At 38.7% G+C, this 13502-nt stretch overlaps 1 protein-coding gene across 1 annotated transcript; it reads left to right on the top strand.

Moving 5' to 3' along the window:
• Positions 1–3079: 3079 nt before the first annotated feature.
• ctps1b (CTP synthase 1b) lies at positions 3080–13402 on the top strand. The gene is made up of 18 exons (XM_054621199.1): positions 3080–3229; positions 4083–4264; positions 4534–4704; positions 4897–4997; positions 5745–5861; positions 6041–6124; positions 6477–6557; positions 7043–7194; positions 7466–7598; positions 7791–7879; positions 8851–8945; positions 9767–9829; positions 9967–10010; positions 10102–10198; positions 10281–10336; positions 10545–10641; positions 11034–11178; positions 11842–13402. The coding sequence occupies exons 2-18, from the start codon at positions 4099–4101 to the stop codon at positions 11918–11920; spliced, it is 1770 nt and encodes a 589-aa protein (XP_054477174.1). The 5' UTR covers positions 3080–3229; positions 4083–4098; the 3' UTR covers positions 11921–13402.
• Positions 13403–13502: the final 100 nt, after the last annotated feature.

Raw genomic sequence — 13502 nt, 5'->3', positions numbered from 1 at the left:
CCAAGAGCTCACTTTTCCTCTGAGTGGTTGTGTACTGCATTGTGCCTTAAGAGCCATCTGTTTTACAGTCTTAAATCGATCCATCTTGCACATTCCAAAACTACAAAGGGACAGGGAAAGGCTCCACTCCCATTCATAAATAATGTGTAGGGGTGCGGGGGATGTGGGCTACTGTTTCTCTGCCTGTCTATTTGAGCCGGGAGTTGGACCTCTCCAGCCCACTTGAGGGCTGGGAGAGCGGGGCAGCTTATGACATCTGACCCCAGTGCTATCAAACTTCATAGGGTGGAGGTGAAGAAGAAAAAAATCTGCCAACACAAAGTGATATTTTACTTTAGTAGTGTTTCTATCCTCCTTCCTTTTGGACATTTTTATTTTGCCTTTAATTTTAGTTATGAATCAGTTTGTTTATTCTTATACCATCACATTACAATGCAATGGATGGTCTTTTTTTTAAAAGTAACTGCACAATAAAAGTTTTATTTTAAACTTTAAACTAAATGATATGACTGTATTTTGATGAAACACAACGATGCTAATGTTAATATTGACTCTTTTTTTAATAGAAAATTCATAAAAATCTGCATTTCATGTTAAAAATAGATTAAAACGCCATCTACTGTTTTGAAGCAGCCCTAATCTCAAACGTTTGAGAATAATCTACATCAATAAATAAAAGATTGTTAACAGACATTTATCAGATCCCCTCATTTGTGATCTGATAAACAGTCTATTCATCAAAATTCAGTGCCACATGCCATGTTGCTATTGGCAAAGCAACTATTGTGGTTTCATCTCTCAGCCCCTTCCTGACTTTTTGAATTTTCAAAATTATGGAGTGGGTGGACCGAGGCTCAGACCTGGGGGTGAAGTTACATTTTAATATAGAGTGTGTAGTACAGGTGTTCGGTTACTACTCCTAAAACATAATAATTAGTTAAGAGAGAAGAGAAAGAGGATTCATTTAAATGTGAGTGATTTAATAGAATTCTGTTTGCCTTAGCTCCAGGAAATATAAGTTATCATCCCCTGTCTTCTTATTTGTGCTGCTTCTAATCTACTAACTTAAAAAAAAAAAGGGGACAATAATATTTCAAATATTTAATTATAGAGGTAAAAATGAAGCACCAAAGTATGGTTTACATCTTGTACTACCTTGTCATTTGCAAGTGCCTTCATCATTGTAAAAATAAATGTTATTTGAAAGTATTTCAGGCCAAGTGCTGCAGCAACCCTCAGAAAGAAAGCAAATAAGCATATTTCACAAAATGTCCAACTATTATTTCAAAATGTTTCAGACAAACTGAAACAAGAGTCCATAAACATGTCACCTCGTATTCACACTTTGCAGTCACCGACACATCTGTGAAAGATGTTATGTCCATTTTGATAGTAGCAAAGTAAATCCATCTTGCAGAGCTCCAATATTCTTTCAATATTCATATCTCTCCAGACTCATTGGCTTATCTTGCTCTCTGTGAAAAGCAGAAAAGCATTATATAGACAACCATTAACAAGAAAGGATGAGCTGTCACAGCTGACTTTAGCCACAGTCAGATATACAACAAAAACACATTGCAAAACATGGAACTAAATTGTCTTCTGTATCAAAAAACAAAAACATATTGAAGGTGGGTAATACCGTTTACTGCCAACCACTGATGTGGTTGACAAAAATGTATATTCAAGGAGGTGGAACTACCTTTGAATCGCCCTCTCTGTTATTTCAAGATTGCAAAGAGATGAGGGAAGCACAGTACCTCTTCATGCAGGAGGTTAATGTGTGTCTGTGCTCACTTGTCAGATGTAATTGAAGGGAACAGCTTATGAAAATGAGGTGGCAGGGATGAGGTCTTTAATTAGATCAAGATCATGGACAGAAATGAATTAGAATCACCGCTCTCATTACCCACAGCAAAACTGTAACAGAGCGACAGTGAATACATGAAGAGAAACTTTAATATCACAAAGACAACATTACTGTATCTATGGGGTTACGAGGGACCATTGCTTTATTTTGAACCCCCTTATTTGACCAAACCAGAATCTGAGGGTATCAATGCTTACAACAGTATCAATATCTGTGTTGCTATATCTGATGCCTTTTTTACCCCTTTGAAATCCCAATATTTAATATATGTGAATAACTGTTTAAAGCTCAATTTGGCATAGAAATCTGCTGAAAATGCAACAAAGAACTTACACGCCATCTAGTGGTTAAAGTGTTAAACAAATGAACTGATGAACTGATGAACAAATAAAAGAATAGGAGGTGACAAAATTATGATAAGAATGATTATGATAAAAAAATATATAAATAAAAAGTGAGATAGTTTTGAAAGTATGGGTAAAAAAAATTAAATTAAATTAGGAAAATTAAATATATATGAGATGATATCATAACGTATGTCTATGAACAGTCATGGAAAATATGTCAAAGATGTCAGCTAACGGTACAAGAAAGGGACAACTTAATTAATATATTATGTTTTAATAAGGCAGAAAGATTTTTATATTAAGATAAGATAAAACGTTATTAAACCAGATCAAAATTGCTGTGCAGCAGTTGCAATACGAAGTGGGAGTGGAAGAATAAAGTCTAAGATAACATTAGCAATATAGAAAAAATAATGTAAAAAATAAAAAATGTAAACAACATATGCAAGGTCAAAATCAGTCAAAATCAGTAGATCACAAAAATATATATACATGTCAACGGTAGTCGGAATCAGTCAAGGTTGGGTTGGGACGAAGGGTAGTGTGAGAGTACATGGTAAATACATAAAGTATTATCATTATCAATATCCATGGTATTTCAATAAATCGCGCTTGCGTTGACCTTGAATTTACATAAGCTTGAACACATGCGACGTCACACGCTGAAAACGCCTCTGTAAAAACAAGTGCGTGGGGGACATTAACGCCCACAGAGCAGCCTCCCGCAGGTAGCCTAACCCTGACATTCGTCCAGCTGATTGGTGGAGCCTGCGCGGGTGGTCGCCTGTGAACTGCCTGACAGGCTGAGACGAGGGCACAAAATAACCCACAGAGCTGACACGGAAGGAGACGGAAGTGTTCGCCAAGGTGGCTCCTATATCTCCGTCTCCTACACGTGTGTCTACTGTGGCGGGAACGTGGAGACTGCTGCTTCGCAAACAGAAGTATTAGTTAGTTCAATTCACAACAGTTACTGATAATCAACGATAACGTCTTTCTCTTTTGCCACGAGGTAAGTGTGTGTGTGGTATAAGAGGCCCACGTTGTCTGTCAGAGAGTCAGCTCAGAAGGCTGACACGTTTTGTCGTTGCTGTCTATAAGTTAGTCACACTTAGCTAACGTTGGCTAGTCTAACTGGAGCGTGATAGCTGTGCAAGTGACGCAGCCGGCTCATATTACCTTGGACCTCCATTGCTGTTGTTATTTGACATAACATAGCTTAGACAACAACAACAACGCAAAGGTAACAGACAGCCTGCAAAACTGGTTGAGACAAAGCAGTTCTTGCAGTCAAACTTCTCCGTACATTCCAGTTTCAACAGCTGTGTATGATCTTAACGATGCAACTATACATATGTAACATTTACTAACAAGGACGATTTTGCATCATGATGAGTCTCCTCCTTCACGTGAGCTGTGTGCTCAGTGTGTTGCTTGCATTTCCCGCCATTGCGTTCCAGGTCATGTGATTAAACCCCTCAATGTGCAGTAATTGTGAGATATGATCTGTTTTTTTAAAACTTCAGATTTTGTGTTATGTGTCCAGATGTAAACAAAGCGTTAATCCCACTTCTCTCAAGATTCAAAACACATGAATGTAACCTGTCCCCATCCTCATAATGACTGATTTTAATATTCTCTATTGCTGATACATGTCATTGTAATATTACATCGGTAACCAGTTTGAAAACTCTGGAATACAAGAAGTAAACCTGTCAAGTTTTTTTTTTTGAAGATTGGTAGTAGAGCACTAACATTGTATGTATTGCGTCATTCATCTCACATGTGGTTGAACAAGTTGCATGCTGTAACATGGCAGGTGACTTGGAGGTGTAGTATAAACTATTCATTTTTTTTGTTCTCAGTCTTCGCATTGCCACTATGAAGTACATCCTGGTTACCGGTGGTGTTATATCTGGTATTGGAAAGGGCATCATTGCCAGCAGCGTGGGAACAATCCTTAAGTCGTGCGGCCTTCATGTCACAGCCATCAAAATTGATCCATACATCAATATTGATGCTGGCACCTTTTCGCCATATGAACACGGTGAGTAATCGGATGCTTTCAACAAGGTCCCTTTTTTATATTTGTTTAAGATGTCATCTGCTCTTTAATTGTGTGTTTTAAGACCCGCCGTTAATATGTGACATGATGGGGAAGTGCATGTGCCCTTGTGGTTAGACAGTCAGCCCCGTTGAGTGGCATGGGGTCAGGCTGTTTCCTTACAAAACAAAGTTGTTATTGTTAGTCAGAAGATCACTGAATCACTTTTCACTAACCCCAAAATAAATGGATATAATGTCTGTGTGTTGCAGGAGAAGTTTTTGTTCTCGATGATGGCGGGGAGGTGGATCTGGACTTGGGGAACTATGAGCGTTTCCTAGACATCCGTCTCACCAAAGACAACAACCTCACCACTGGAAAGATCTACCAGTCGGTCATCAACAAGGAGAGGAGGGGAGACTACCTGGGCAAGACTGTACAAGGTGAGTAAATACACCTACTACAAGACGTGGAAGCCCCCCATGGCTGTTGTAAATCCCACACCCACCTTTGGCCAGGGATTGGTGGCAATAAATGCTTCAGAGCAGCACACTTGCTGTATTCCTCTACACGTTGTTATAAGTATGTTCAATGATCAGTTTAACATCACATTTACTCTGTAACTCTGTTTTCAGTGGTACCCCACATCACAGATGCCATCCAGGAGTGGGTGATGAAGCAGGCCAGGATCTCAGTAGACGATGATGGTGTAGAGCCTCAAGTTTGTGTCATTGAGGTAAGTCCGTCTTGTTGGAACTTGTATCTTTTCTAGTCAAGTGTTAATTTAAGTAAATGGCCAAGCAGGATGTTTGCATTCAATGTAAAAGGACACGAAAAACCTTTGTTGTCAGGTGTTATACATTTTGTCAACTCCCACGGGCGACTCTTAAGCGATTTGTGACCAATTATTAGTGCGTTTAAGAGAAATAATAATAATAATAATTTGTTGATATGTTGCCTGAAGCAATAGAAAATATTGGCACCATGCAGCAAGCAGAGAAATTGCTGAACTTACACAAATGGGTCTGTCAGCAAAGCAGAAAAAATGTTTTGAAAAAACAAAGAAAATGTAGGGATACAACAATTGAATGCTGTAGAATCTGTAAAACCTCACTCCTCTGCTAGCACAACAGTAAAATAAAGTGTTTTATTTCCAAAAGGTTGCCAACATATACTGTAGAAGTATATCATCCTTCGTATATTTGCAGTTGAAACGGGCCAAATCTTCATAAATACAGTTGAATTATTACTCTGCCTCCAGCAGTTCTATTCTAGTGGCATAAATCTAAACCAGCTCTGACAGTTTTATTGGCTCAGTACAGTTAATGACATTTTTACTTTCTAGGGGTGTGGCGATTATATAAATTGATGAGAACCATCGTGTGTGCGCGCGTGTGTGTGTGTGTGTGTGTGTGTGTGTGTGTGTGTGTGTGTATGTGTGAGATGCAGTTCTGAGGTCTAAGCTGGTGTTTTGTGTCAACAGCTGGGAGGCACAGTGGGGGACATTGAGAGCATGCCCTTCATCGAGGCCTTCAGACAGTTCCAGTTCAAGGTGAAGAGGGAGAACTTCTGCAACATCCATGTCAGCCTGGTACCACAGGTATAGCAAACTGGTGAACACACACACATGTCATGTTGAATATTATTAAAAGTTAAGTAGTTACAAGCTTTATTCTGTTTGTTTTATTTATGGGGAAGGGGCTAGAGAAACACCACTGCTTTGTTTGTCACACACATTTTAAGCTACAATTTGAGATGAATTTGCTTTTGTGTCCTCAGCCCAACACCACAGGAGAGCAGAAAACCAAACCAACCCAGAACAGTGTGCGAGAACTCAGGGGGCTGGGCTTGTCTCCAGACTTGGTGAGTTAGTTTATCATTTTCTCCTAAAACTTGGCATTCCTTTCTGCACCACATATATAAACAGGCCGTGCCTCTACTGTCCCTGTATGTGTAGACAATCTATATCTAATAATTCTTGGCTATGTATTCCTCTTATGTTTTACACAACGAAATCCAATCTGACATATTGGCCATAAAATCTAAAATGGTATTTATATAGGAACCTTTGAGACCGTAGCAGGAAATGCAAATCTGTCACCTTTCAGCGAAATTTTCTGTTTTGAATCCCTATGATCATCCCTGACTAGTTTGTGTGCCTGTCATACCCTTGTCCAGTTGGATTATAAAAAATAAACATATTGGTCCTTTGCAGATTATGTGCCGCTGTTCATCGCCACTAGAAACGTCCGTCAAGGAGAAGATCTCCATGTTTTGTCATGTAGAGCCCACACAGGTAAAGAGGGGTGACTTTTTTTCTACAACAAACAACCTAACTTGAAGCTCTTCAAAAGCAGTTTTGATATTGTATTAAGAGGTATACAGTACATATAAGAGGGACACGAGCTAGTATCAATCAAGGTGGTGTTGATTACATTATACTGTGATGGTGTTTGAATGTGTGTGGCATTAGCTGCAAACAAAGTTCCAGCATGTATTTTGAGAACTTGCAGCCTAAAATGTTGAATATCTTAAGGAATTAAGTACAAAGTATCACATATGCCATCACAAATAAACAATATTATACTTATGATCCATGTAATTGTAATGTTGAGTAATTTTCAGAGCTTTGTACGTTTTTTGTTTTTTTTATGTATTTATTCTATCAGATTGTATTGGATTTTCTTAAATAAATTTTAATATAAAAATGTTAACATTGCTCATCCCTGTTATCACTTTAAAACAGAAAGATGAATTAAATGCATAATAAATTATTTCCAGGTGATCTGTGTCCATGACGTCAACTCGGTCTACAGAGTGCCCCTGCTGCTGGAGGACCAGGGTGTCGTGGGCTACTTCTGTCAGCGGCTGAGCCTGCCCATCGAGGTGAGGCCCAGGAGGATGCTCACCAAGTGGAAGGAGATGGCTGACAGGTGAGGAAGCTTGTCTGTGTGGCTGTTAACCTTTTCCAACGTTGTGTCTTGTTCAAGGGTTGTAAGAAATGGCAAACAAAGAATTCACACTTACAGTTATGGAAAAGTCAGTTTAATCACACAGGCACTCTTGGGATTGAGAATGTTGAACTTTGGTATGTTGCTCAATCACTACAGCAAACTGTGGAGGTCAAACCACAAAAGTAGCTGTAAAGTTATGATTAAATGAAGCGCGAGGTTCATACTGTTAATCATCATGCTCTCTTCTCAGATCTGCTCGTCTCTTGGAGCATGTCTCGATAGCCTTGGTGGGGAAATACACAAAGTTATCAGACTCCTACACCTCCGTTATCAAGGCCCTAGAGCACTCCGCCCTCGCAGTTAACCACAAACTAGAGGTCAAGGTATGGAATCAATTCACATTTTTTATGTTTTGTAAATTGATTTGTGGATTTAACAACACTGCTTTTCAGTTTGTATTGACCGTTGTCACAGAATGCTTGTAAAACTGGAATAATACTCAACGTTTACCCCTAAACCTTAGTCAGCGTGTTGACTGATATCTGTCCAAATGCTGCTGTTTGTTGTTATTTCAGTACATAGACTCTGCAGACCTAGAGGCTACCACTATGCAAGATGATCCCGTGAAATACCATGAGGCCTGGCATAAACTCTGCAGTTCTAAGTGAGTAGACAAACTATAATTATATTATATTTTTATTAGTATGCCACTTGATGGCAGTAGAGTGCCGTCATGCCCTGTGGTTTAAGCAGCTTTATAAAATGGTCAATGAGTTCTTTGTTTTGTTCAGATTCCCAGTTTTTTATATACAACGTCATGTATAGATTAAACCTGCAGTGTACTTTGTGGGACAAAGTATGTTTGTGAGTCCTGTAGCTATTCTCCAGCAGGCATTAACATGGGGCCAAAAACAAGAGTTGATTAATCAGATGATGAGCTCTTGTAAAGTTTTTCAAAAACAAAAAAACGCATGTTAGATGTCAACCTAGTCTAACAGCCATTAGAATGTTATTGAACTAGCTTACCCGATGGCTGGTACAATAGCTGTCCAACATTTTGCACCTCCGAATATGTATTCTACATCTCAGGCTTTCTTTAGTTTTTTTTCTTTACAACGTTTATATCAGTAATGTGTCTGTAGCCGTCTCTCTGCTACCCGTAAGTCCTCCTCAACACAGATACAGGCTTCGGCAGGTAAGTTCAACAGAGGATCTTTATTTGATTCAAAATAAACACAAAATGTGGACTGTCGTGCGCTCCGCTACGCTGCCCGGCTTCTCGGTCCCAGAGTCCACGGATCGCCACCACTCTGACGGCTTGCGTTCTCGTCTCTGTCCTCGTTCCGCGTGCGTGTCTGTTCCAACCCCAGAACTCCAGTCTGCTACTGCTTAACAATATTTGGGGATAATTAGAAACACGTTACAGCTGTGTTGATTGAACTCACAATGGCACTTTTCCCGTGAACCACTCCCACACCTCTCTCCCCTGCAGCTGAGCACGGACCACGCCCACTGCCACAGTGTCTCTGTAAACAGGTGTTTTCATATTGTGTATGTTTGCCACAAAGATAATGTGGACTAATTTCTAAAATTAACTGAGGCTGTCACTCTTCTCCCCCCCCCACCCACCCACAGTGGTGTGTTGGTACCAGGAGGATTTGGTGTGAGAGGGACAGAAGGCAAGATGCACGCTATTAACTGGGCGAGGAAACAGAATAAGCCTTTCCTGGGTAAGAGAGAAATTAAAAATGACTTTACCCCATCAATTCTGCATTCTCCTTTATGATATCATATTGTAAATCGCATGCAAACCTGATGAGAACTAGACCTACACATCATTTTTTTTTTTGTTATTGTTGCCTCATATGAGCAAACAGTCGACACAACTGTTGCTTAAGACGTGTTCATTTTTTGTATGCAGCTTCATATTTGCAATACTGTGGATTAGCCAACCACATGAATCGCTACTGTGTCTCTAAAAACTATTCCCTGCTTTGGACTTTGTCATGTTCTATTGTTTTACAAACATGAAACATCATCAATTGATATGAGAGGTTGCTATGCAGGATTTTTCTAAAAAAAAAAACATTGTAATGTCTGTCTGTACGTCCCATCTCGTGATTGCAATATCTCAGGAACACTGAGGGTTTTCTTTCGTCGAATTTGGCGTGTGAACTGATTAGATTTATAGGTCAATGGTAAAGGCCACTGTAATCATGTTTTTGATCATAACTCAAGTATTGACATGCTAATTATGACAATTTCACACAAATTGAGATTTTGGACAGACATGGATGTAAACTGCAACTTGACTGGTTGGCAGAGATTTTTTTCCTAATTTTTACATTGAAAAATCTATTTATTTTCATTGATCAGAAAAAAAAAAGCTTAATTGCATCCACTTAAACATCAAAAGTTGTCAAATAATCACTTTCAAATGCTGTCTTGTTAGACTGAACAATATCCCCACAATGCAAACCAGTTCGTGTGACTGACTTAATTCACACTAGCTCTTATTGTGCAATAATCCTGCTGATCTTGGTTTGTGCAGGAGTATGTTTGGGCATGCAGCTGGCAGTGTGCGAGTTCGCCCGCAATGTTCTCGGATGGGAAGGTGAGTAATTGCTCATTTCAGCTGGTGACACTTTTAAAATGAATGTATTCTGATGGTTTCTAATTGTAATGATGAAAGAACCATAGACCTGATGGGAAGTTGAGCTTGATCAGGTTTGCCTATCTTATCTCTTTCAGATGCCAACTCGACAGAATTCAATCCAGAATCCACTCACCCTGTGGTAGGTTATCTTTTTCTTTTGCTCTCACATCCCATCATATCAGCAGAGTCTTTACCAGATTGGGGTTTAACATCCTGTTTGTTCTCGACAGGTGATTGACATGCCAGAGCACAACCCAGGGCAGATGGGTGGGACTATGAGGTTGGGGAAGAGGCGGACTATTTTCAAATCCAGCACAAGTGTACTGAGTATGTATCCTCCTAGAATCAATGGTGGACTGTGTGGTCACTCCAGCTTGTGTTTTTGATGACTGATATTCCATTGTTCTAGGAAAACTGTACGGAGGAGTGGAATATGTCGATGAGAGGCACAGGCACAGATTTGAGGTAAAACAAGGTTTTAAAACCTTTTTTGTATGCGAGTGCAAAACAAATGGGTACTCCAGAGTAATCTTATTCTGCTTGTACATGCCGCAGAGACTGGAGGCTCCATTTTAATTAAAAACATTTTTACGTTTTTTGTGTCCAACCATAGTGTGATAACCTTCCTTTTCAAAAACCTCTCCTGAATCCTTGAACCATTGCTAATTTTTAGGTGAACCCTGAGCTGAAGCACCACTTTGAAAAAAAGGGTCTTCAGTTTGTCGGCCAGGATGTGGAAGGAGAGAGAATGGAGGTCATTGAATTGGAGGGTGAGTGAAAAGTGTTATTGAAAACAAGTATCCACCTGCTGTTGCTAATAACCGTGGTAATGTTTTTTTTTAGTCTTAGTGCCCACACAAAGCGCTTTACAACATGTACTCGCCCATTCACACACACACATTCATACACTGGCAGACGTTACCATTCAAGGCGCCACCTGCTCATCAGGAGCAATAAACATGCAGACTCACAAGGGAGCAGTTTGGGGCTCAGTATCTTGCCAAAAGACGGTTCGATACATAGAATTCACGTGCTTTGCTTCCAATTGTCCTACTTGGATCAAAATGTTAGCCATGTGTTTTATGCAAGTCATATGCCAATTGTTGTGTACTGTACCTAGCATAAAACCGTGTAGGAGGTTAATATGTCTATATTGTTTCAGATCATTGTTACTTTGTCGGAGTGCAGTACCATCCCGAGTTCACCTCCAGACCCATCAAACCTTCTCCTCCATACTTTGGTCTCCTGCTGGCTGCTGCAGGAAAACTCCAGGGCTACCTGGCGAAGGGCTGTCGACTCTCTCCACGGTAAGCTCTGACACAGCAATGTGATATTTAAAAATGTCTGTATGATGCTCCAGCAGTTAATAGGTTAGGTTAAACTATTCTCTGATGATTTTTCTTTTTTTTACTACAATGCTGCAATCAATTAAACTTGGAAGTATCATTGCAGTGCTTTATATAAATAAATAAAAAATGTGTGTGTGTGTATGTATGTATGTATGTATATGTGTATGTATGTATATATGTGTATATATATGTGTGTGTATATAATGTATATATATATATATATATATATATATATATATATATGTGTGTGTATATATATGTGTGTGTATGTATGTATGTATGTATGTATGTATGTATGTATATATATATATATATATATATATATATATATATTTTTTTTTTTTTTTTTTTTTTCTTTCTCATTTAATCTGTAAACCATTTTTGTTTTTATCAAACCCTTTATACTCTACTGTTGTTGGCATTTTTATGTGTCATTAAATTTACTCAAATGTAGTTGACTTGTCAACCCGAATGGCAATTTACAAGCATATTTTTATTCAGTGTCATAATCGACTCTCTAACAGTGAGTTTACAGTGACACTATATCATAGTTAAACCTGCAATCCCTGTCTGGCATCACTGCTATAAAACTCCTTTTTATGTATTCATCTTCCATTGCAGGGACACTTACAGCGACCGCAGTGGCGGCAGTTCTCCTGAAGCCGACATCTCTGAGCTGAAGTTCCCCTCTTTGTCCTGAGACTAAAGCCCATGTTACTGTTGTTTGTGTGTCACTCGTGTAGATAAATTCGAGGCCCAGAAAAAAAGGCACGTCTGCTCTCAACTAATGCTGCAAAACCGTTTGTACACATTTTTATGGGTAAAATTTGTTCTAATGGTAACAATTTATACTCTAAATATATTGAGTCTTCACTGACCGTATAAAGGGAAAGGGATGTCTTGCTGTGAACTTTCTTGTGGTTTTGAGTTGTTGCAGTCAGGAGAAGCTAGGACAAAATGTTTATGGGGAATTTTAAGGAGGACATGTTGGATTAACTTTACAGAAAACCTCTGTAGGAATGAAGAGAATGAGATGTGAATCAACCTGTCAGTACAGAGGGTTGTGCAATTTTTGCAACTTAAGATCATTATGCTTTGGCAAACATGAGGAGAGGGAGAGAGTATTTTCCAGGGAAGTATAGAATATTAGGATAAACTCTGCAATTTTGACACTTTTGCAGAAGTGTCAAAATGTCAGTTTCTGCAAATCAGGTTTGTTTTCAGGGCAACCGTCCTGCAAATGAATCCAATCCGATGTGTGAAAACATTAGTACTTGTTACAGTTGTTTTGCCTGTGTATCATAACAGTTAGACATATCATTGATACATTAACTTGGTTAGAAAATGTTTTATTGTCTGTTTTACAATTTTCATGTGTTCATATTTGTCTTCTTTTAGGTTTAATACCAGCTTAGAAATCATAACTCTTATTAAGGGTTACTACACAAAAGTGATTAAGCTACATGCCATTCTGTTTTTAAATCATCTTGCGCCCTATTACATGGAGTGTAGGAGAAAAAAAAACCCGTAAGAGTATGAGATTAAACTGGACCATAGAGTGGTGTTTTGGTGACTGGGGTCTATATAAATATTTAATTTGAATTTTCTTTGTCATAATAATGTGGTTGGTTTATGCAGCAGCCAATATCCCAAGGACAATGGGTTTTCATTTCTTCATGAAAGTGTAATAGATTTTGCACTTTGGGATGAACTTTAAGTTTTTATGCTTTAAACCTGAACTCACCAGTTCTGTTTGCAGGACTTTTATGTTTCGGACCTTTTACCTGCTCACATTGACAAACATGATTTTGAACTCCATTGCCTTTTACTGCCCTATCTCACCCAAAACTGCCTATAATGAACTATACAGATGCAGTCATCGGACACTCCGGTCAACTTTAAGTGACCCTTCAGATAACACTATGAAATAAAAAAAACCAAGCTTGGCATATGAGAACTGATGTCATAAAACTGAAAGGGGGAAAAAAAAAAAAAACCAGGAGCAGCTAACTGTAGATGATGAGCATCATGTTTTAATTTTACATTGTTGCTTTGAGTCTTGTTAAATTTTGTGCACCCTGATAGTTATGCCTTCATTTATCTGTTGGTGACCCAAATGTATGAGAAACGAGCAGTATTTTTATATTTATGATGTTCAGATGCATGTGTGATGCGATGTGTGTGTGTGTGTACACTCTGAATAAATATAATTTAATTCCTCTTGACAATCTGGCCTTTATTTATATACTAGCATGTTTTGCATTTCACCACTCACTATAAAA

Source organism: Anoplopoma fimbria, chromosome 20 (genome assembly GCF_027596085.1).
Source record: "Anoplopoma fimbria isolate UVic2021 breed Golden Eagle Sablefish chromosome 20, Afim_UVic_2022, whole genome shotgun sequence".
Lineage (NCBI taxonomy): Eukaryota > Metazoa > Chordata > Actinopteri > Perciformes > Anoplopomatidae > Anoplopoma > Anoplopoma fimbria.
This window is presented reverse-complemented; position numbering and strand designations above follow the sequence as displayed.

Bases quoted from the DNA above. Each gene is read 5' to 3' on its own strand.
- ctps1b (XM_054621199.1), top strand. From the start codon at position 4,099: ATGAAGTACATCCTGGTTACCGGTGGTGTTATATCTGGTATTGGAAAG. The intron at 5,862-6,040 runs GTATAGCAAACT...TTGTGTCCTCAG, and splicing joins ATGTCAGCCTGGTACCACAG to CCCAACACCACAGGAGAGCA. The intron at 10,199-10,280 runs GTATGTATCCTC...CCATTGTTCTAG, and splicing joins ATCCAGCACAAGTGTACTGA to GAAAACTGTACGGAGGAGTG.